This window comes from Eptesicus fuscus, chromosome 12, assembly GCF_027574615.1.
Source record: "Eptesicus fuscus isolate TK198812 chromosome 12, DD_ASM_mEF_20220401, whole genome shotgun sequence".
Taxonomy (NCBI): Eukaryota; Metazoa; Chordata; class Mammalia; order Chiroptera; family Vespertilionidae; genus Eptesicus; species Eptesicus fuscus.
This window is the reverse complement of record NC_072484.1, coordinates 86,577,499-86,600,111: the sequence shown is the minus strand read 5'-3', so window position 1 is coordinate 86,600,111 and position 22,613 is coordinate 86,577,499. Positions and strand designations below refer to the sequence as shown.

The window sequence follows — 22,613 nt, the reverse complement described above, 5'->3', positions numbered from 1 at the left end:
GAGTTATTCTTTTCCTCGCAGGCCAATAAACGTGTTTGTTTGTTTGTTTGTTTTCTAGTTGGGGAATGGCGGTCAATGTGTATTCTACCTCGATAACCCAGGAGACTATGAGCAGACATGACATCATCGCCTGGGTCAACGACATAGTGTCTTTAAACTACACAAAGGTGGAACAGCTCTGCTCAGGTAAGACCTCCTCTCCGTGTTCACCTCACTTCACTGTCGTGCGGGTGTGATTTCATGAACCACCGCTGACATCTTCGGGCAGGAGAAGCATGTCAGCGTGGACCTGTAACTAAGGGGAGGACTCGGGTCTGCCTGAGGGGTGTATGGAGGGCCGGCCCTCAAGCATCGGGGAGCACAAGCCGTCCCATGCAGCACTGGCTGGGCTCGCCGGCTCTGTGCGGCCTCTGCCTGGTCCTCCGGCCTCCCCTGCCCTCCCCTGTCCCACCACGCTTCTCGTCCCAAAGTACAGATTGGGTCTTGCAGCTCTCTTGTCCCTAAAAACCTCAGGGCTCCGCGTGGTCCTCCCCACGGGGTAAGAGTCAACCTCTCCCCGCGGCTGAGCAGGTCGGTCCTTCCTGTTCTGGCTGCAGCCCATCTGCTGGTTTCGCTGCACATCTCTCCCCTGTGCCCCAGCCCGCCCCACACTGTTCCCCAAGACTCTCCCTTCTGCATCCCGGAGCCCTTCCACGCGCCCTTTGCGAGGCCTTTCCTCTTCCTGACCCTCGCATTTAAAAGCCTGTGGAGGGTCCCTGAGACACGGCGCCTGCCCTTGCAGAGTAAAATGCCCCGTGGCATCTCTCTGAACTTCAGATCGCCCCTCGGTCAGGTCTTCGTTGTGCTGCTCTTGCTGTGCATTCTGGGGCTCTCGCACATTTTATTTTTAATTTGCTCCTCAAAACCCACACGCCTAAAGCAGGTTCCTCTGTTTTGAGAGCCCCTTTGCTGATCGCACATACCGCTTTGTACTGCAATGAATGCGTATCTTGCCCACAGAGCCGGGGGTACGTCCATGTGGATGAGGGGGATGGGGCTGGCTATCAGAAAAGAGGCGCCGGACAGAAGAGGGTGAGGAAAAGAGTCAGAGGGAAAATCCCCAGTCACGGTTCTTAAGTTAAAAGAACCCGCGAGGAGCTTCCTGTGCCCATCAGTGGGGAGGTTTGGCTAGCGAATGAGCGCAAATCAGAGGCGTGTATTTTTTAGATAAATAAAATTTTATGAGTAATATACATAATTTCTCTGCAGATCTTTCCAGTTTCTCAAGCCAGATTCACCAACATTGTAAGCGGCATCTGTGAAGGGCTCTGAGGCAGGATCTGCCTTCTGCAGCCGCTCCCAGCCACGCGGCCGTCTTTGATCGCCGCTAAGCGGGTAGTTTCCGTTGGGATGGCGCACTGGCTAGCAGGTTACAAGGTAGATGGTTCCGAGAATAGAGTTTAGATTGAGAGATACCTTTCTGCTCTGAAACGAGTTTTTGCTGGGGAAAAAAAAAGTTGTTTTAGGCAAAAGTTTCTTTAAAGTCTAACCTTCAAAGTGTAAAAATTATGCATGTAGGCCCTCCTGGGAGCTGCCTGAAAATGCAGATTCTTAAGCTCCTTGACCTTCCACCTCGGTATCTCCGGGTGTGAAGCCCACAATCTGCATCAGAACAAGCCTCCCACCCCGACCTCACCCCCACTCCCGTGCTGTGTGCTGGTGCCAGGAGCTCCGAGTGCATTTCTGAGAAAACCCAAACCGCTGAGACTGTAGTTAAGTTATCCGGAGCCCGACCTGGCCAGTGTCCTCGTTCATAATTCAGTCTGTGACTTTCCTCTTGTCGTCAGCGGTGGCGTTCAGCGGGAGAGTGCTATCTCTCTATTTACTTATTTATGAGTTTATTTATTTATGGCTCTCCTTGTTCTGGAAGACATTTAAGGCAGCCAGGACAGTGCTGTTAGGATGAAAACAAAACCAAATTCTGTCGACCTAAGTGATTTACCCTCGGTATACTTCCGAATAGTCACATTTCTGGGGTAATATATTTCCCTCAACCTTTATTTTCATTCCTCTATTTTTTTTTAATCTTTATTGTTGAAAGCATTACGTATGTCCCCCTTCCCGCCCCCCCCCCCTGACCCTTCTAGCCTGCCCCACCCTCCGCCCCAGGCCCTCACCACCCCACTGTCTGTGCCCATGGGTTATGCACATATGCATACAAGCTCTTTGGTTGCTCTCTTCCCACCCACCACCACCTTCCGTCTGAGATTCGACAGGTTTGTTCCATTTTAACTCCTTTCCGTGAAATGTGACTGTATGTTAGTAGGATGCTGTGGGGAAGCACACAGAATAGCTTCACACATTGAGACTGACTTCTTTCCTTGTTCCATGAGGTTGTTTCCTCCTCTCTTTCTGAAGACTCCGCTCTCATTCTGGCAGCCCCCTTGGTGGTTTTTCTCTGTTCGCATTATTTCCTATTTCGTTTTTCATTTCCAGCTAAGAGATCTCCCTCCAGCTAATATTAAAACTAACTCAGCTCTTCTCTAGCTCATAAAAAGCTGACCTAACGTGTTCACATTTGCATTCCATTTTCTTCAGAACGTCCTGCCTTTATAATAAATAACATCCCATATGTTTTTAATGTGAGCATTTAAAAAACTCTTTACAGGGGAAATGGTGTGAGAAGGTAGGACACTTGGAAATACGTTGCAGTAAATTGTAAAACAATGACGCACTCTTAGCTCCTGTTATTTTATCCCAAGGATAGAATCTTATGAAAACTTTCTTTGAACGTTAAATCTGGATCAGATAATCATATATGTATTTGGTTTGCATTCAACTTTATGTCTTGTGAAAAGCAAGTTCAAGCAAAAAATAAACACACAAACAAGCTGTATAAATGGAGAGAGGTTATCAGGGGAAGTGAATACCACACGGTATACGGCTCGCCTGAATCTGTTTTGAAAAGTAGTAATATTTTTGGGTTTCCCAGGGTGGAATGGGGGCCTAAGCCACGTAAAATATCAGATTGGCTCTGCATAAAAATATTTCGTGTTTTACTTGAATTGTTTATAAAATGTACAGGGCTTTTGGAAAGGTGAGATGTTCTGTTTGACTTTGGAATCAGCCCGAACCAATTTACTGGGTATTTTGTAAAGTATTCAAGAGGGAGAAAGGGCAGCTCGGTTCTGAAAACGCCTAAAGCGGCTTTAGCAAGAGAACTGTTTTTGGAGATGATAGACAAGGTAGGGGCAGTACGGTGAGAAAGCGCCAAAAGGAAGGGGAAGGGGCGTGTGAGGGGAGCAGAAGAGACATACAACTTCCTGTTCCCTTCCACCCCTCACCCCTGCCCTAACCAGCTTTTGGTCCACGGCTGGTTCACTGCCAGCACTTGGCCAGCCGAGCACCTGACCATCGACCCCCCCACTTCCACAGGCGGGTGCAGACCACCCTCCCTCTGTGCCCCCCTTCCCACCCTCCCCCCACAGGCCCAGCAAACAACTGACTTCCCTGTCACTGCCTGGTTAGCAGCTCAGTTACTGTCCTGAGCATTTTAGTATTTTAATAAAATGTCATTTGAATTAAACCATTTTTAGATGGAAAGTTAGGTGGGTTTTTTTTTTTGTTTTTTTTTTTTTACTATCTTTAAAAAAAATAAAAAGGAAAAAGATCAGGATTTAATTCAATTTCAACTTGTGCTTCTCCTAATTGTTTCAAGCTTTGTCTTGGGTCCAATTTCTGGTCTTTTCTTCTTCCAGAAAAAAACTTCTGAACCTGCTGATCACACTGTGGTCATTGTGGTCACATGGACCGTTCTGGGTCCCGGGTGGCTCCCGGGGGGGCCGGACTGCACAGCCACGCCCAGGACCTGCAGGGCCGGTGCCCTGGGCCGGAGGGCTTGCTCTGTGGCCACGTTTGATGGCGTCTGGGCTTGTTAAGTAGGTTGATCCCATCCCGTGTGCTGTCCGCTGTGCCTCCTTCCTTCTGTCTGCAGAGACCTGTCAGGGGGCAGGTTAGCGATGAAATCAGCTCGGCGGCTAAATTTAGTAGCCCTTCTCTCCTTGGCTCTCGGGCTGAAACCAAGTAAGGCTATTTCATCAGCATCTGTAGCTCAGGAGCTCGCCTACTTGGCTTTACAAAGTCACAGACTGTTCGCTGCAAGAAAGTTAAGTCACCTTGGATTGTGTTACTGTTGTTAGAGACGTGACTGTATTGTAATGCAATGTCACTTGTTTGTGATGTATTATGTAGAGAGATTTTTGTTTTGCTTTTTGTGTTAAGTTTTGGGCTGATAGCAAAAGGGAGTGGTCAGGGGGGAGGGAGAGGTCCCCCTCAGGGTCACTTGCTGCAGTGGCTCCACGAGGGCTGGTTCCAAGGAGGGTTATTTTTTGAGCAGAATGTAGAATACGGCAACTTTTCCTCCTAAAATTACTGATTTACATATATCTTGATTCTCTGTTGCTAAAAATAAACTGATATTTTTGTTTTTATTGGGTTGTTTTTTTTTTACTGCATTTTGTAATACCATTGGGGGAAAGCGTATATGCATTCAAGCTCACGTGTCAAACTGCCCCTGTCCGTTTTTTTACACACGTATGGATGACATAGCTTTGCAAGCAGTCACATCTTCATTGTCCTCACAGTCGTACTCGGTTGTGATAATCGGTAAGTTTTATTTAACACACATATCTCGGCGCCCTCTTTGAGCGAGGCCTTGGGGACTCAGATGGGTGAGACTGGTCCCTGTCCTCTGAGAGCTCACTGCCCCAGGGCACTTCCGACCAAAGACTCCAGACCGCCCTGAGGGAAGCGCTGTTTTGCAAGAACTTGGAGCTCCTGGAGGAGGGCGGGGTGGGGACCCAGGGAGCCAAGGAAAAGGCCTCCGTTGGGATTCTCTGGGAGTGGCTGGGAGCTGCCTGAGGACTTAGAACGGCCACGGTGTGGGGAACACCTCAGAAACCGCTCCCTCTTGAGGGAGGTGGGGTGACGTGCTCAGGATAGCCTGTGCTGTGTTAGGTACAGCCCGTAAATGCCCGAAGCGTGTTGTCTTCTCCAGGAGTTCCTGATGGCCTCATCGTATGAGTATGTGAACATGGTTTTCACTCTGTTTGGAGCAACTATGCACACGTGTGGGATCTTCTCAGGAAACTATAATTTCTCGTTTCTTTGGGGGGAATGCCGCAAATGAGGGCACATTATTAGAAACCTAAAACTAATCACTGTCTTTGAGAATTCTCAGTAAGATCACAAAAATTTGATAATTGTAGGAATTTGTACAAAGCACTACTCTTGGTTAAATCCTAGACTTTCATCTCTTATTATTTTCCCTTAACTGGGAAAATTCTCAGTCTTTAGGGTTCTTGGTAAGTACGTTGCTAATTTACAAACTATCATTCAATTCGTTGGGGTCGGAGTTTTGTGGGTGTTTTTTTCTTCTACTCGGCTCCAGTAAGGCTCTGCTGAGTTTTACCTGCTCCAAAACCATGGATGTTTGTGGTTGTGAGTCTAGAGATGAGAACTGTTTTGCCCCATGGGCAGGTAGGTCATGAAAACAAGTAGAGGGCGGGTACGTGAGGAGGTGGTACTGATGAGAGTGGAAGGCTTAGGACAGTGAGTAGCTCTGAAGCCCAGCATCCACTCCTTCAGCTTTACTGCCTGGAACCCCAACTCCATGGCCCCAGGAATCCCTGCAAGGCGTGTAGGGAGCAGGGCTGGAGCCTTAGGGTACAGTGTGTTTCAGACTCACTCGTCATTCATAACTCTAATTTCAGAAGCCTTAGAGTCCCTTCCCTCCTGATGTTGTCTTTGTTTTATGATAAGATGCTTACTTTTAAAGCAAATGATATTTTTTGAAGTCATTCACCAAGATACATAAAAACCAGTATCATAACAAGAAAAAAATGTATGTTTCAACATATTGTAAGTTATTTTGATTTTTCTAAAGATGTCGGTTACTTTACATGATGGATATGTTCCCATTAAAACATTATTTTGCATTTGTGTTGCTATTTTTCTTTCCCTTTTCTCCTTTTCAGTTTTAATCCTCTAGAGACTGTAACGGGAGGAGTGTAAAAGCGAGGAGAACAGTCCTTTTCTTTTATAAATGAATTTGTGATTACTTACGCACCTCCTCTGTTTTTCTGGGGGAAGGCTTAAGGACTGGAGAACCCTCGAATGCTTTTCAGCAGAGAAGCTGAAGGGTCGTGGGAATGTGCTCATGCCCTTCCTTTGTTATGGGAGGCCAGGGACCTCATTTCGTTCTTTGGTTCCTGGCCCTCTGAACCTGAAACATGCATTTTGGAAATTCACATTTCATATCTGAAATAATCCTATTCAATCCTATTCTTTTTTTTTTTAAAGATTTTTTTATTGCTCTCTAGAGAGGGAGGAGGGGAGAGGGAGAGAAACATCAATGTGAAAGAGAAATTGATCAGCTGCCTCCTGCACGCCCCCCACCCCCACCAGGAATCAAGCCCGAAACCCAGGCATGTGCCCCAACTGGGAATCGAACCAGCAACCCCTTAGTGCATGGGGTGACGCCCAACCAACTGAGTCACACCAGTCTATTCATTTTTATTTTTTATTGATTTCATAGGGGGAAAGAGAGATAAAAACATCAATGATGAGAGAGAATCATGGATTGGCTGCCTCTTGCATGCCCCCTCCTGGGGATCGAGCCCGCAACCCAGGCATGTGCCCTTGACCGGAATCAAACTGGAACCCTTCAGTCCGCAGTCCAACACTCTATCCACTGAGCCAAACTGGCTAGGGCCAGCCTATTCATTCTTAAAGCTCTGATTATTTTAACCATAATAAAGTAGAATACATCGTTTTATACTTTAGGGGTGTAATGATGTCATAATGTTGCAACTTTTACATATTTCTCTTTACTATTTTCATTGTGCTTTTATATATAGTATTCATTTCAATTCTTATAACAACCCTGTGCAGAAGAATAGGAGTTTTTTATTCCTATTTTATATAAGAGGATAGAAGCTCAAAGAAAGGGAAGATGATTTTTGTCTAGAAAAGCTTGTCTTTGCCTTGTCTGGGTCCCTGGCCAAACAGCCATGCACATTTAGTGGATGGTCAATAACTACTTATGAAATGGAATTTAATTGAAATGCTGTTCAAACGAAGATAGGATTTGGGCCAAGAGGAGGAAGATGGAAACCTTGAGTAAAGGCACCATTTAGATATCGATTCCATGTTCTAACCTGTTGTTTTATGTATTCCTGAAGTCAGCATATATTTATTGAGTGCCTACAGCGTGTCAGGTGGGCTGGGATCTGGGATGCAGCCATATACAAAAAATACAGGTCAGACCCAGTTAGGACCCATTCTTTACCACCATAGTTCTTCTGGACACATTGGTAACCAGAGCATTCAAGGTTTCTCCTCAGCTTACCCACGTACAAAGCGAAGGTGGAACAAGGCCATTGGATAAAAGTAGACATCTCATCATCAGACAGCATGTAACACTAATGTTGTCTGTGCACCACCAGACAGCATGTAGCACTGATGTCTGTGCACCATCAGACAGCATGTAACACTAATGTTGTCTGTGCACTATCAGACAGCATGTAACACTGATGTCTGTGCACCATCAGACAGCACGTAGCACTGATGTCTGTGCACCATCAGACAGCATGTAGCACTGATGTTGTCTGTGCACCATCAGACAGCATGTAACACTGATATCTGTGCACCATCAGACAGCATGTAACACTAATGTTATCTGTGCACCATCAGACGGCATGTAACACTGATGTTGTCTGTGCACCATCAGACGGCATGTAACACTGATATCTGTGCACCATCAGACGGCATGTAACACTGATGTCTGTGCACCATCAGACGGCATGTAACACTGATGTCTGTGCACCATCAGACGGCATGTAACACTGATGTCTGTGCACCATCAGACAGTATGTAGCACTGATGTCTGTGTACCATCAAACAGCATGTAACACTGATGTCTGTGCACCATCAGACAGCATGTAGCACTGATGTCTGTGCACCATCAGACGGCATGTAACACTGATGTTGTCTGTGCACCATCAGACGGCATGTAACACTGATGTCTGTGCACCATCAGACGGCATGTAACACTGATGTCTGTGCACCATCAGACAGCATGTAGCACTGATGTCTGTGCACCATCAGACAGCATGTAACACTGATGTCTGTGCACCATCAGACGGCATGTAGCACTGATGGGCATCTGTGCATGAGCACATCTGAAGCATTAGTAGGCTACCGGTTTCTACCCAGCTAAGATGGCCAAGCCAAGTATCTCCACGTTCTGCTGTTCTTCAGAGGAAAATGTTTTTGTAACCCTTTTTGTTCTGAATTGTGTTTTTAGCTGTACAGTTTATCATCCATGTAGGCACTATTTTTTAAAAAAGTGTCTGCCCTAGCCGGCTTGGCTCAGTGGATAAAGCGTCAGCCTGCGGACTGGAAGGTCCCAGGTTCGATTCTAGCCAAGGCGATCCCCAGTGGGGGGCGTGCAGGATGCAGCCAATCAATGATTCTCTCTCATCACTGATGTTTCTCTCTCTCTCTCCTTCTCCCTTTCTCTCTGAAATCAATAAAGATTTTTTTTTTAAGTGTCAGAAGTCCCTGTCCGATGCTAGACATGTGAGAATTGCATTCCTGGAAACAGAGTAATCGAATTGCTTGGCAACTCTCCAGTTAGCCATCACTCTCCAGGCTGGGTTTTTCTACCCGTCACCATTACGTCATCCTGTTCTCTCCGTTCCAAAGGTTTGTTCTTACCCAAGTATGAACACTCATAAGCTTTTATGACCAAGTTATTTGACAGTGAGAAGCATGTGAGGTGAGACCCGCGCCAGCCCGGCTTCCTGCCGGTGCTCCGCGTTCCCCTCCGGGAGGCTCGCCGGCCACGTGCCTTCCTCCTGGACCGGACCGCACTGCGGCGGCTCCTGGCGGCGCTCCAGAGCGCTGAGGAGCCGGCGTGGAATGAAAACACGGACGTCAGTTTGAAAATGACACGTAATTGTGTTTAAATCCACTGTTCCGAGAAACCTCCTGCCCACTTTCTTTCTCCTTTTAACAAATGAAATTCCGTTCTGCTTCCCTTTCTCCTGGGGGCACCCGATCGGCTCTCTGGGGTAAACACTGCACATCGCTCACACGGTTTGGGGTCTCCCCATAGAGCTGTGCTGAGGGGAGCGGCGTGTTCTGGAGGAACGTGTGAACTGGACCGGAAGCGATGCCTGTGGGAACGTCGCTCTGACCCCGCACCGCCTTCGTGCTCAGCAGGGGCAGCTCCGCTGACTGCTGGGGCGCCCGTGGTGCCAGCCTGGCCTTCGGGCTCTCCGGCCTCGATTGGGGGGCTCGTCTCTGGATGGGAGAGGACGGGACTGTTGGCCAGAGCTGGCGCCTGGGCCTGGGGAGGGGCCGTCAGGGGGGAGCCCTCGGCCTGCTGCCTGGGGCAGGTGGCGTGGCTTAGGCTGGGGAGAGCCCTGGGGCTCCCCGACAGTGACCTCTGCCACACGGCAGCCTGGGGGCCCGGGCCCTGTGTGCGGGGCAGCCCATACCCTCACATCTGCGGGACTGAGCGCCGCGTCATCCGCTGCGATGCCTGGAGTCTCCTTAGGGCCTGGGAGAGCCCTGTCCACGGGGTGATAAGGGTAACAATTCAGTAAAATCCCCTGAGAAACGGGGGAAAGTGTGTGAGCTTCGGGTTTCTTACCCTTAATCTCATTTGCCCTTAAAAGAGATATGTCCTTAAAATAGGGTTTTAGGCATTCTCTCTGTAGACATAGCATTGGCCCCCTGCTACTCACCCACCTAAATTAACTTCTTTTTCTCCTGGCTTTCAAAGTCACGTGCCTGCAACCCACCTTTCAATATCTGCCTCCATTACTCCCCCCCCCCCCCCCCCCCGCCTACATTTTCCCAAACCGGTCTCTCACCACACGTTCTAACTGTGTCTTCCCACCCCTGAGGGCCACCTGCAGTGCCGCCTCCCCCCCCCCCCCCCCCGCCCCCGCCCATTCCTCCCTATCACCTCCAGCCAGATGCCAGCTCGCCTCTCCCTCTCCGCCCCCCCCCCCCCCCCCCCCATTCCTCCCTTCACCTCCAGCCAGATGCCAGCTCACCTCTCCCTCTCTGGGCTCCCCCCGCCCCATTCCTCCCCATCACCTCCAGCCAGATGCCAGCTCGCCCTCAGCCTTCTCCGTGGTCAGGGCCCTGCAGCCTCACGCCCACTGGGCACCTGTAACCCCGGCGTCGGAGGGTGAGCTCCCTGAAGACCGAGGGGACCCTGCAAGTTGACTTGATCTGTGAGGACATTGATTCCTTTCTTGGTTCCACTGGGCGGGTTTTGACTCCTTTGGTGCTGGTGCGTCTTTGCGTCCATAGCTGAGCACTTTGTTGTCGTACTTGTGTGGGTGGTCCACGTGTGTTTCTCTGTCTCTCCAAGCTAAATTCCTGGGTTCTTTAAGATCGAAATCACATTCCTCAGTAAGTTTTTGTTGGCTTACTGGCTTTTCATTGATGAATAAAGTGGCATCTTTCAAAAACACCTACAGGTAGATGGGCATTTCCTCAGCAGTGACGTATAGCCCCGAAAATGCGACAGGAAAGCTCATTTTTGCCTCCTACGCAAGCTTTTCTGAAATAAACCTTCCTTTTATACAGTCAGTCATGTAACTTTGGCACTTCCAAAAAACTCTCTGCCCATCAGAGGAGGCAGTACAGACAACTGTGTGAAAATACGTGCGTGCACACGGAGAACTGTACAGCTTTCTAGAACTTTCCATTTTGATGACGCTCCTAAGAAAACGGCCCCTTTCAGAATGGGCTTCCCATGTACCGTTCTAACTTGGTCTTTATTTGTAATAAGAAGGCGTTTTGTGCCTCCTTTCCTTCCCTCTCTAGAATGCCAGACTCTAACTTTAGCTCTGCTCTCGACTTCCGCGCTGGGACATCTCGCTGCCAGTTTAGGTATCAGGCTCCTGGGAGCCAGTGACATTTTGTCCTGCCCGGCATTCCTGCCTGCTCCCCCCTCCTCCATCCTCCATCCTGCCTGCACTTCATTCCTCCCCCTCCTCCATCCTCCATCCTGCCTGCACTCCATTCCTCCCCCTCCTTCATCCTCCACCCTGCCTGCACTCCATTCCTCCCCCCTCCTTCATCCTCCATCCTGCCTGCACTCCATTCCTCCCTCCTCCTTCATCCTCCATCCTGCCTGCACTCCATTCCTCCCCCTCCTCCATCCTCCATCCTGCCTGCACTCCATTCCTCCCCCTCCTCCATCCTCCATCCTGCCTGCACTCCATTCCTCCCCCTCCTTCATCCTCCATCCTGCCTGCACTCCATTCCTCCCCCCTCCTCCATCCTCCATCCTGCCTGCACTCCATTCCTCCCCCTCCTTCATCCTCCATCCTGCCTGCACTCCATTCCTCCCCCTCCTTCATCCTCCACCCTGCCTGCACTCCATTCCTCCCCCCTCCTTCATCCTCCATCCTGCCTGCACTCCATTCCTCCCCCCTCCTTCATCCTCCATCCTGCCTGCACTCCATTCCTCCCCCTCCTCCATCCTCCATCCTGCCTGCACTCCATTCCTCCCCCTCCTTCATCCTCCATTCTGCCTGCACTCCATTCCTCCCCCCTCCTCCATCCTCCATCCTGCCTGTACTCCATTCCTCCCCCTCCTTCATCCTCCACCCTGCCTGCACTCCATTCCTCCCCCTCCTTCATCCTCCATCCTGCCTGCACTCCATTCCTCCCCCTCCTTCATCCTCCATCCTGCCTGCACTCCGAGTCCTCCCCCCTCCTTCATCCTCGATCCCTTGTAGAGGCCAAAAGGTGAATGCATTTCCCTGAAGGACACCACCGGTGTTAGCGAGACTTGAAACCACGCTCCCAGCACCTGGCCCTCAGTTAGCAGATGAAAGAAATCTCCCAGACCAACAAGGTAGTTCATCACTTGCCATTTCTTTCTTCATCCAGTTGGCTGAATCCTTTTTTGTATCAACAGGCAGACTTGAAGTTTTGTACCTTTTCCCTAAAGCATTGAAGTGCAAGGTGACCAGTTACAGGGTAGCGAAGATTTCATTGGAGAGAACAAGTGTGAACTGTCCATTTATACTTTGGCGTTCTTTACATTACAGTTTTTCAACTAGAAAGTTATAGTTAACTAGAGGCCCAGTGCACGAAATTCGTGTACTTGGGAGGTCCCTCAGCCTGGCCTGCACCCTCTCGCAATCCAGGAGCCCTTGGGGGATATCCAACTGACGGCAGCCGGACGTTCTTAGCACTGCTGCTGAGGTGGGAGAGGCTCCCGCCACCACCACCGCGCTCGCCAGCCATGAGCCCAGCTCAGGCTTTTGGCTGAGCGGTGCTCCCCTTGTGGGAGTGCACTGACCACCAGGGGGCAGCTCCTGCATTGAGCGTCTGCCCCCGGTGGTCAGTGCACATCATAGCGACCAGTCATTCCATGTTCAGTCAATGTGCATATTAGCCTTTTATTATATAGGATTTCTACAAAAAGTTATTTTCACAAATACCACTCTTAATATATTAGCTCACTTCTGAATATTGTGCCTTTTTATTTGTTATAGTCCAGCTATTTCTCTGAAATTTACTTTTTAATAAAAATATTGATGCCTAAATATTAATCAAGGGCTATTGGTATGCAGACCTTCACTCTGTTGAAAATTCCTTTTGAAAGGTAAAGGAAAATATTCTTCATTCTTCCATGATTTTTTGATGAAGATTAAATTAATTCACATTGATCTTAATATTTGATCAATTTTCTCTACGGCAGAACTCATTTTTTAACATTGTTTTGCAATGCTTTTTTTTTTTTTCATTTTTAATTTTTTTTTTGTTAACCCTCGCCCAAGGATATTTTTCCTATTGATTTCTAGAGAGAATGGAAGGGAGGGGGAGAGAGAGAGAGAGAAACATTGATTGGTTGCCTCCCGCATGCACCCCAACTGGGGCCAGGGTTCGAGCCTGCAACCAAGGTACATGCCCTTGACCGGAATCAAACCCTAGACCCTTCAGTCCATGGGCCAACGATCTGTCCACTGAGCCAAACAGGCTAAGGCTGCAAGCTTCTTAATAAAAATCAGAAAGACAACTTTACTTTCTAAAAAGTATTCTTGCTTCTTTTTAAAAAACGTTTTTATTGATTTTTGAGAGAGAGGAAGGGAGGCGGAGAGAGAAACATCAATTGGTTGCCTCCCATATGCACCCCACAACCTGGGCATGTGCCTGCCCGGAATTCGAACCGGTGACCCCTTGGTGCATGGGACGGCACTCCACTGACTGAGCCTTGGTTCTTGAAGGCAGGTTGTGACAGGATGTTGGCACCTTGACCTGCAGTTTGCAGAAGCCTCCTAAGGTCCTTCAGAAGGTTTATGTCCCATGAAACAGTGAGAACCCGAGGGCACATGCCGGGTGAACACCCAGCCCTGTGGGTGACAGGCCTTTCACTGGGGCTGTGGATCCTCATAAAAGCACGTCTGCCTGAGAAGTGGTTGCTGGCTTATTCCTTTCTCTGGGAAAGAAGGGAGATGGGAATGGCCTTTGAGGACTCGGGGGGTGTGTGTGTGGGGGGGGGGGGCTTTTCAGCACTCTGCCCAGCTCACGTAGGCCTCCTGTCTGTCCGCGGGCGTGGCATCTTCCTGCTGGTCGTCACTCCGTCCCTCTGCATGGGACCGGCTTGAAATCAAACCTCCTGTCCGTGGGGCTTATTGAAAATCTGAATTAGAAGTTTCTGCCTTCACTCCACGCCGTGTGGGAGCAGCAGGAAGCTCAATGGAGGGCCCTGGGGCTTGCAGGCGGGAGCTCAGTGGAGACGGGGTTTCTGAGCCCCCGTCTGGCTGCTGCCTCTGTGCTGGGCAGGTGCAGCGGCCTGCTGAGCCCGTGACCGTGACCGGAGGGAGTGAGGCCGGTAACCGGCTATCGGCTGCCGTTCGTGCCCGGGCCGAGAGCCGCCTGTGCCGCAGCAGGGAGCTCCTCCGAACGCCAGCGTGTTTTTGTTGGATTAGAGAAATGCAGTTGAACTTGGGGATTTTCAGTTCCTTTAAAGCATTCATGTTTCAAAGCCTCATTTCACAGCGGCCTTAACGCTCTCCGAGCCTGTGCTGTGTAGGCAGAGAGGGGGCCAGGGTGGGGAAGAGGCCGCCTCCGTTTTGCAGTCTCACTCTCCTTGGGAGGAAGCCCGGGCTCCCCAGAGGGGGCACGGCCGTGGCCGGAGGTGTGGGCCTTGGCGACATGACTGATGCTTTTCTGTAGTAAGATCCGTGATCCGTTCAAGGAAAGACAGGGCTGAGAGCGGAAAGAGCTGACATGATTTTGTGATTAATATGAAAGCTGTTTAATATTCAACTAAATTCTACTATGAAAGCTAGTTCTAAAATGAAAGTTATTTATTATTCACCTACTGAAGAGAAAGAAATGTGGTTGTGTTGCTGAGTAGATACATACCCAGAGCTCAAAGGGCATGCGTGGGAGATAGCATCACCTGACCTGCAATCCGGGAGGGCGTCCGTAGGCGGTGCCCCTGCGGGGGTGTGCAGCTGGGTACTCGTGTCTCTTACGGCGACTGTGACAGAAGATGGTCGTGGCTGGGAGCAGGAGCACTGGCAAAAGCCTTAGTCATATGAGGATGAAGCATTATCTCCAAATTAGCAGAAATGTCCGGTGTCCCTTACAAGGGAAGTTGAGGATTAGAGAATCGTCTAATTTTAGAGCTGAGAGATCTATGCAAGCCTGACGTTTTGCAGATGGGAATACTGTTGGCCTAGAAGAGCGTGATGACATGTCACGGTTCATTCAAGATGAGGAAGGCTTAGATCCGAGGAGCAGCCGCCCCGCTCTGTCCTTCCCGCCCCCTCCCTGCTGGTGGCAGATTGAGAGACTGGCTATTGCACATCGTCTGGATCTCATCATGTAGATGTATCCGTACATTAAGGTGGTCGTAGGTTTCTTCTGACCCTTCATCAGCACCAAGTAAGACTGGGGAAAGTTGGGACTAAGTCCCTCAATGATACAGGCATTTCTGTGTAATAGCTTCTTGGCCTTTGAAAAATTCAGATGGGCCATGTGAGTAGCTGTGGCAGAAACTGATATCACTTGATGCCTTCTCCAAAGATTGCATCGTATTTCAAGGAAAGTGCTCTGAGATTTTGATAGTAGTTATATTTCTATGTATATGTGTGTGTAAATATATGCAGGAGGAGAGGGAGGGCAGGGGAGAGGTGAAATGCTTATTATATGTATATATATATATATTATACACATGTGTAAAATGAAATTATTAGAAGTGTATATTAATACATAAAATCATAACATTGGCAGCTCTTCAGAATGTTAAATATAGAGTTAGCACATTCCACTCCCACGTGAGTCCCAAGAGAACTGAAAACTTAAGTCCGTGCAAAACCTTGTCCACAAATCTTCATAGCAGCACGAATGGACAGTAAAACGTGTATAGTCATAATATTCAATAATAACAATAGAGTATTACTCAACCATAAAAAGGAGCATGAGCTTCGGATATACCACAACATGGATGAACCTTGAAAAATTTTTGCTAAGTGAGAGAAACCAGACACAAAGGCCACCTATTTCATTATTTCATTTATATTAAATATCAAAATTAGGCGAATTCATAGAGACAGAAAACAGATTAGTGGTTTCGAGAGCCTTGGGGGGAGGAAAGAAGAGAGAATTGCTGCTAATAGGTATGGCGTTTCTTTTGGGGGTAATTAAAATCTTCGGATGGATGCACAATTCTGTGACTATATTAAAAACCATGAGATCTACTTTAAAGGTTGAACTTTATGATGTGTGCATTATATCTTAATAAAGTTCTGTTATTAAGTAGTAAATGACTAATTTTTTTAAAAAAAATTTATTTTCTATATTCCATGAATGACAAATTAAAAAATATAATGGAAAGGATAACTGCATGATAAAATTCAAGAGATTTTTAGGAGGAAAGGGGAAATTATTCTACAGATAGTAGTACATTTTAAATCTAGAAAGAGACCTAAATGGTAAAGATACTGTTTTTCCTCAGTGGGAAAAGTATAGGTCATTTGTGAAATAATGGTGTTCAACACTTAGCTACCCTTATCAGTTGGCCTTTTGGGTTGAAACTGGAAGAAAATAATCCTGGCGAGCCTGAGCAGAAAATGCCTTTAAAGCAGGGTGGGGGGCGTCCGGCCTTCTACGGCCCGTGACGTCATTGGGTCCGGCCCTGCCAGGGCATTAGGGGTGAGCTCACTGAATGCTGGACCGAAGATACGGGCTGATGTTTCAGAGGATGATGTTGTGTGGCCCTGGACTCGCGTTATAGATACCTACGTGGCCCTGGAGGAAGAAAGGCTCCCAGCCCTGATTTAAAGGAAGGGTACTGGGTGACAGCATCAATGCGGAACCAAACTCAGAAAATGACAGCAACCACACGGTGCTCAGGAGCCGGGACAGCCGGCCTCGCGCCCCCGGACAGGTGGTGAGGAGGCCACAGGCCGCGTCGCTGTTTCACTTCTCCGGACCCCACCGCTGCCACCGTGACTGCGTTCTCGGGGTCCCCGCGTGTTCCTGCCGCTCCCTCTGACCCCGAGACCCAGCGAGCCCCCAGATGCAGAGCCTGGGCGCGGGCCTGCGTGTTTCCCGCGGGGGGTGGCTATCTGCCCACTTCTGCTCCTAGAGTAGGAGGCGGGGCCCTGGAGCATCAACTCGGGGAGGAAGATGCCCAAACGCTGGAGCCCAAAATGCCGATTTCCATCACACGTGGGTCAGCACGACTGGAACCGCCCTGTATCGGTCAGAGACCGGAACAAACTCCACGTGGGTCAGAATGCCAGTGTAAGGCCGGGGACCATAAAAGTATTTGGAGAAAAGGCACGTGAATATTTATGTAATCTTGGTTTGGGAAAGGTGCTAAGCACGATGTGAAAACCGGAAAGCCGTTAAAAAGGTCAGTAAAGACCATTATATGACTCAGGAAGGGAATCACGGTCTGTTACATTTAAAAAAAAAAAAAAAGTACATCCCAGAACATAAACAGTGGTTTTCTCTGCCTCCCTCTGTTAAGTTTATTGTTGTTTTTCTCAAGAGCTATTTTTACACTTTTTAGTAAGTGATTTGGTGGATTCTTTGTAAGAATCCAAAGATACCTGGCTCTGCATGGGTAAGATTGATGCTAAACTCTGCGAAAGTGAAAAATCTTGAAAGAGTAGGCGATGAGACTGTGTAGTTAGACACCTCCATTTTTTAAAAATAATGTGAAGGTGGCTGTTGGAATTCACCCCATCTGGTGGCACTTCAAGAGGGAGAACCGAATAGCTGAATGGTGCACAGGCCCACGGTCAGGATGTCTCTCGTACCTCCCCCGATGTTTTTGTTTGGCTTGCTCTGTCTCGTCTTGTTTTAAAGAGAACCCATCTGCCTGACTAGAGATGGGCCAGGTAGTGTAGGGTACCGGCATCTACGGGGCAGCATCCTGGATGTAAGGGCTGCAGGACGTACTCACTGGGGCCTGTACCTCAGCACTGCATGCTCTTACCCGGGAGTGAGCTGCCCCGCCATTTCCTGTCTAGCAGCCCTTAGCCTAAGCCCTGGGATGGCCCTTCCCTCTTCCCTTGGATTCCTGTCCCGGTAAAGGATGCTCAGCATCCGTCTGACACGGGACACCCAGTGGGTTCTTCGGGTAAAGGTGAGTCGCCTGAGAAATGAAGGCTTCGCACAGAAACCCTGATACGAAGGTGAAAGGAGCCTTCATGTTCCAGAAAGGCCGATCCCGGGGCCTCCCAGGAGCACCCCCCGAGGCCTGGGGAAGCAGAGGAGAGGGCAGCAACGCCCCCTCGCGCTTTCCTCCTCGTCAGAGAGAAAGGACCATCCTGGCTTTGAATCTCTTTTTCTCGACGCCCTGACTTGACCGTAAAGAATATCTGAATCAGTCAACATAACCTGGCAGGAATTTTCCAGTTGAAATTGTCATGATCTAAAGTTCATTTTAGAAAATGAGAGACTTCCGGGTAAACCTTTTTTCTATGACCATTGCCTCCGGGGACTCTGCGCGTGTTTGTGACTTTTACTCCCCGATCAGAGCAGCGTGACGCTGGGCCTCTGTGGGCTTCAGAGTCGCCCTCCTCCTTGTCCCCTGGGAGCCCCGTGGCCGGGCTGGATGGAACGGGCCCGCCCCTGCTCCGGGTGTGGGGGCTTGGTTAGCGTCTCCCCTGCGCCCCTCGGTGCAGCGGCGTGAACTGCCGGGCCTGTGTGTCTCCTGAGCGGCCCGTTTCCTGAGCGCATCGGTCGTTGCCTCGTGTTAGAGTTGCTGCTGTCTTTACCTTACGTGTGTGTATTTTGATGACGTGGCGCCGGATGGAAGAACACGCAGGGCCCCGTTGTTTGTGGTGGGAGCCAGGCAGAGCTGTTAGACCCGCTGTCCTGGACAGGAGGGTCTGAGGCTGTGCTCACTGTCCGTGACCCCCGCGACGCTGTGGGCACCGGCACCGTCCCTTCCCGCCCACACCCTGGCCCGGGACCCGGAGGGCCTCGGGAGGTAGGAGGGGCGCGCGGGCCCGGCCGGGAGGCTGCGGGTGGTGACGGCCCCTCCTGCCCAGCGTCCCCAGCGGCACCCACCGGGGCCGGATGGCGGGACTCACGCCCGCGCTCTCCTCGTCTCCCCAGGGGCGGCCTACTGCCAGTTCATGGACATGCTCTTCCCCGGCTGCATCAGTCTGAAGAAGGTGAAGTTCCAGGCGAAGCTGGAGCACGAGTACATCCACAACTTCAAGCTGCTGCAGGCGTCCTTCAAGCGGATGAACGTTGATAAGGTAGGAGACTCCGGGGTGCCTCCACTCCGTGCACTTTCCTTCCTTCACGTGGATCTTGTGTGGAAATGGACAATGGGTATCAGTGAACAGATCTAGCTCTCTTAGCGGTAGGTTGGGGTCTGTACAAAGCATAGAGCATCAACCCTAGCTTCCCATATTGGGTTGAGGTTTTTATTTAAGGAGATTTCTAAACACGTAGCCATTAGACTGAAAGCCCTCCTAGAAATTCAAGTGCTAAACGTTGTTCTCCGCTTTAGCATGGCAAATAACCGATGTTTATGTTTGCCACGTGCCACTGGGGTTCTTCCTGTATTTTGTTCCTTTGGAGAACCAGTGGTTACCATGGAAGCAGCATGGGCTGAGCAAATTATACTTAACTTCTCCGAATCTCAGTTTACCCATCTGTAAAATAGGACTGAAACCCAGATCCCTGTGGTTACTAGGTGTACCGGTTAACAATGCGGATTTTTTTCAATAGATGGAGTTACACATATGTTGATATATGTGCAATTTGATATGTGTGCTATTTTGTTGTATTGACGGCAAGCTTCAAAACTTCATGTCAAATTTTCTGAAGGTGTTAACATCATAGATATTTTTACGCTTAAAAATGTCGAATTTTGTGCCAAAAATAAAGAGCATTTGCGGGAAGTTTTAACTCATTATTTTGAAGAAAAGTGCTGCTGAAAGTCATCGTATACTTCGGGAAGCTTATGGTGAACATGCTCCATCTCAAGATGGTTTAAACGCTTTTAAAAATGATTTCGATGTGAAAGACAAAGACATCCAGGTCAACTGAAAAAGTTTGAAGACCAACAGTTACAAGCATTATTGGATGAAGATGCGTGTCAAACTCAAAAACAACTTGCAGAAAGATTAAACGTTGCTCAGCAAACAATTTGCGATCATTTACAAGCAATGGGAAAGATTTTAAAGGAAGGAAAATGGGTGCCACAGCAACTGAACGAAAGACAAATGGAAAACCGAAAAGTTATCAGTAAAATGTTGCTTCAGCGGCACAAAAGAAAGTCTTTTTTCATCGAATTGTGACTGACGATGAAAGTGGATTTATTTTGAGAATCCCAAATGCACAAAACCATGGGTTGATCCAGGTCAACCATCAACATCAACCACAAGGCCAAATCGCTTTGGAAAGAAGACAATGCTCTGTGTTTGGTGGGATCAGGAAGGTGTGGTGTAGTATGAGCTTCTAAAACCAGGTGAAACCGTTAATACTGATAGCTACCGACAACAAATAATCAATTTGAACCACACTTTGATAGTGAAACGACCAGAATGTGCCAGAAGACACGGCAAAGTAATTTTGCTTCATGATAACGCACCATCACACACTTCAAAACCAGTTAAAGACACGTTAAAAGATCTTGCCTGGGAAGTATTAACCCACCCGCTATATTCACCAGACCTTGCTCCTTCAGATTACCACTTGTTCCAATCGATGGCACACGCACTTTCTGAGCAGCACTTCAAAACGTACGAAGAAGTGGAAAATTGGGTCTCTGAATGGTTTGCCTCAAAACAAGAAAAGTTCTATTGAGACGGTATCCACAAGTTACCTGAAAGATGGGGAAATGTGTAACTAGCGATGGACATTACTCTGAATAAAGCACTTTTGATGCTCCTCTTGAAATTATCGTGTTTTCTTTGATTACAAAATCCGCATTATTAACTGGTACAGCTGGTATATGAAGTTCAAGTGAGGAAACGCGTGAAGATGTCCATCATGGTATACACATGCAGATTCTCCGTCCGTGTCCATAAATTGTCCCTTTTTTTCCCCTTTGGATTTTTTAATTTTGTCCTAGAGTGATACAAATGGAGGCAGACTGGATCCCCCCGCCCCCCACTGAAGGACGATTGCTAAAGTCCATGCGGTCTGTACGTTTCCTCCATTCACATACATATGCAACCCATATTATTCCCTTAGGATCTGTCTCTTAGAGGGAACAGGCTTGGAAAGAAACTAATTTTGAATAAGAGAAAATAAATAATCCAGCAGGGCAGAAATGGAAAACTTTTGTTTGCATAGATAATAGCAGTAATTAGGCTCTGGAAATAAAAACTAAAGTCCTGGGTTATTAAGAAATGGAAGTTAAATAAAGGAAAAGAGAACGGTTTGGCAAATCGAAGGTATTTTCAATTTAATGCATTTAATACCTTTCTAAATATAAACATTCTTACCAAACTATTATTAAAATCTTAGTTTTCCTTTTCTCAGAATTTTCATTTCAAAACATATTCTCTTCAGCATCTCAGCCTTCTGAGTGCTCTCAGCTTCGTGTTTATGTCCTTTGCTGGGGTGACTGTCCAGTTAGCTCCTTCAGAACAGGGCTGTGCGGGTTCTCCTTCCTTAGCAGCAGCACCCCCCACGTCGTCTCTCATTTTTCGTCAGCTGCTTCTAGTCTGAAAGAAAGTCCCTTTTGTGGGTTCACTGCTGGAGCGTGCTCTCTAACCAGTCCGGGCTCCGCGCTCTCCAGAAGCACAGGCACACAGAGCGGATGAGCCCTTGTCAGGAGGACTGAAGATGAGGCCCTTGCGTGGAGGAAGACGCCCCGATGGCCTTTCCTGGCCTCGCCGCTTCCTGTGCTGTGATTCCGCCAGAGGCCCTTGAGAGACGCGGCCCCTGTGCACGCCTGCCCGAGCCTTCACTGTGTAGGGAGTGCCGAGTTAAGCCAGCGGAAGGGAGTGCTCCTTTAATGGCCAGTGGGCACCGTCATCTACATCTGTTCATCAGTGTTCATGTGCGGCAGAGAGCAGAATCCACAGCGTGTTCATTAAAGGGCTTCTGCGCGAAGGAGGCACTTCCTTAAACAATCAATAGCAGCACACACACAACCTGTAAGTCAGGAGACATGGAAATCTGTAAATGGCTCAGTGAAGAGTCGGCCACGCGCCTGTGGGGGCAGCGCCCTGAGGTCTGGGGAGAGAAGAGTCTCCATCACCGGAGGAGCCTTCGTGAGACACGTGGCTTCTCTGTGTTTTGTTCTGTACTCGACTTGCGTTCAGTTTCAGCCACGCACACATCTTCTCTGAAACTGTGTTTTGCGAATGACGGAGTGTAACGGATGCCCTGAAATGCTGCGGTTCCTTTTTCTCTGCCAATGTGTCCGGACCTTTGGGTCTCCCTCCTTTTCTAAAGTGGCCCTCGTGGCCCACAGGATGCCCATGGCACATCTCTCCGGAGGCGGTGAGTGCTGCTGGAAGGTAGTTGACACAGGCCTCCTGGCCGCCTGGGCAGTGCGCTGCGTCCTTGGAGCGCTGGGTGTGTCTGAATTCACACTCACACACATGCGCACACACAACCTGACCTGCCCCCCCAGCTTTATCGCTCTCAGGGCTCACGCTCAGCTGGTGTTCCAGCCCACGGGTGAGGAAGTAGGACTCTGGTAACGGTGCGGTTTGGACAAGCACGCACCTCCCGTCTCCCTGTAGGCGTAGCTGCCCCTGCGTGGAAGCGAAGCGGTCACACCACACACTTCCCGACCGAGCACCCAGGCTCCTGCGAGCTCCGAAGGGAACTGCCTGGCTCTGTAGGCCGCCGATAGGAAAGGAAGAGCTGAGGTTCGTCTCAGACGTTGAGGTTCATGCTCGCACCTCCTCCAGGCTGCCTTCCGTGACTCCCCTAACCAGCCCCATCCCTTCCTCTGCTCTCCCACGGCACGCTAGCTGCGCTCCCGTGCACCCCAAGAATCACTGGGCCCTGCCCTGGGGGGTTAGCTGTCTTGGTGCCTCTCGCTCTACAGTCTTAGCAAGCGCTGTGCAGGCTCCCTGGGACCGTTAGGC

The 22,613-nt window shown here is 49.2% G+C and overlaps 1 protein-coding gene across 5 annotated transcripts in view; it reads left to right on the top strand.

Annotated features, from left to right (window-relative positions):
* MAPRE2 (microtubule associated protein RP/EB family member 2) overlaps positions 1–22,613 on the top strand; it is a 118,342-nt gene that overhangs the window by 68,494 nt on the left and 27,235 nt on the right. For 4 of the 5 annotated variants that reach the window (XM_054724076.1, XM_028155701.2, XM_054724075.1 and 1 more), the window contains 2 exons: positions 59–186; positions 18,664–18,809. In XM_054724076.1, coding sequence (XP_054580051.1) covers positions 66–186; positions 18,664–18,809 — 267 coding nt within the window. In that variant the 5' untranslated portion in view covers positions 59–65. The remainder of the gene's footprint in view (positions 1–58; positions 187–18,663; positions 18,810–22,613) is intronic. The other variant, XM_008148304.3, reaches the window with a different exon arrangement.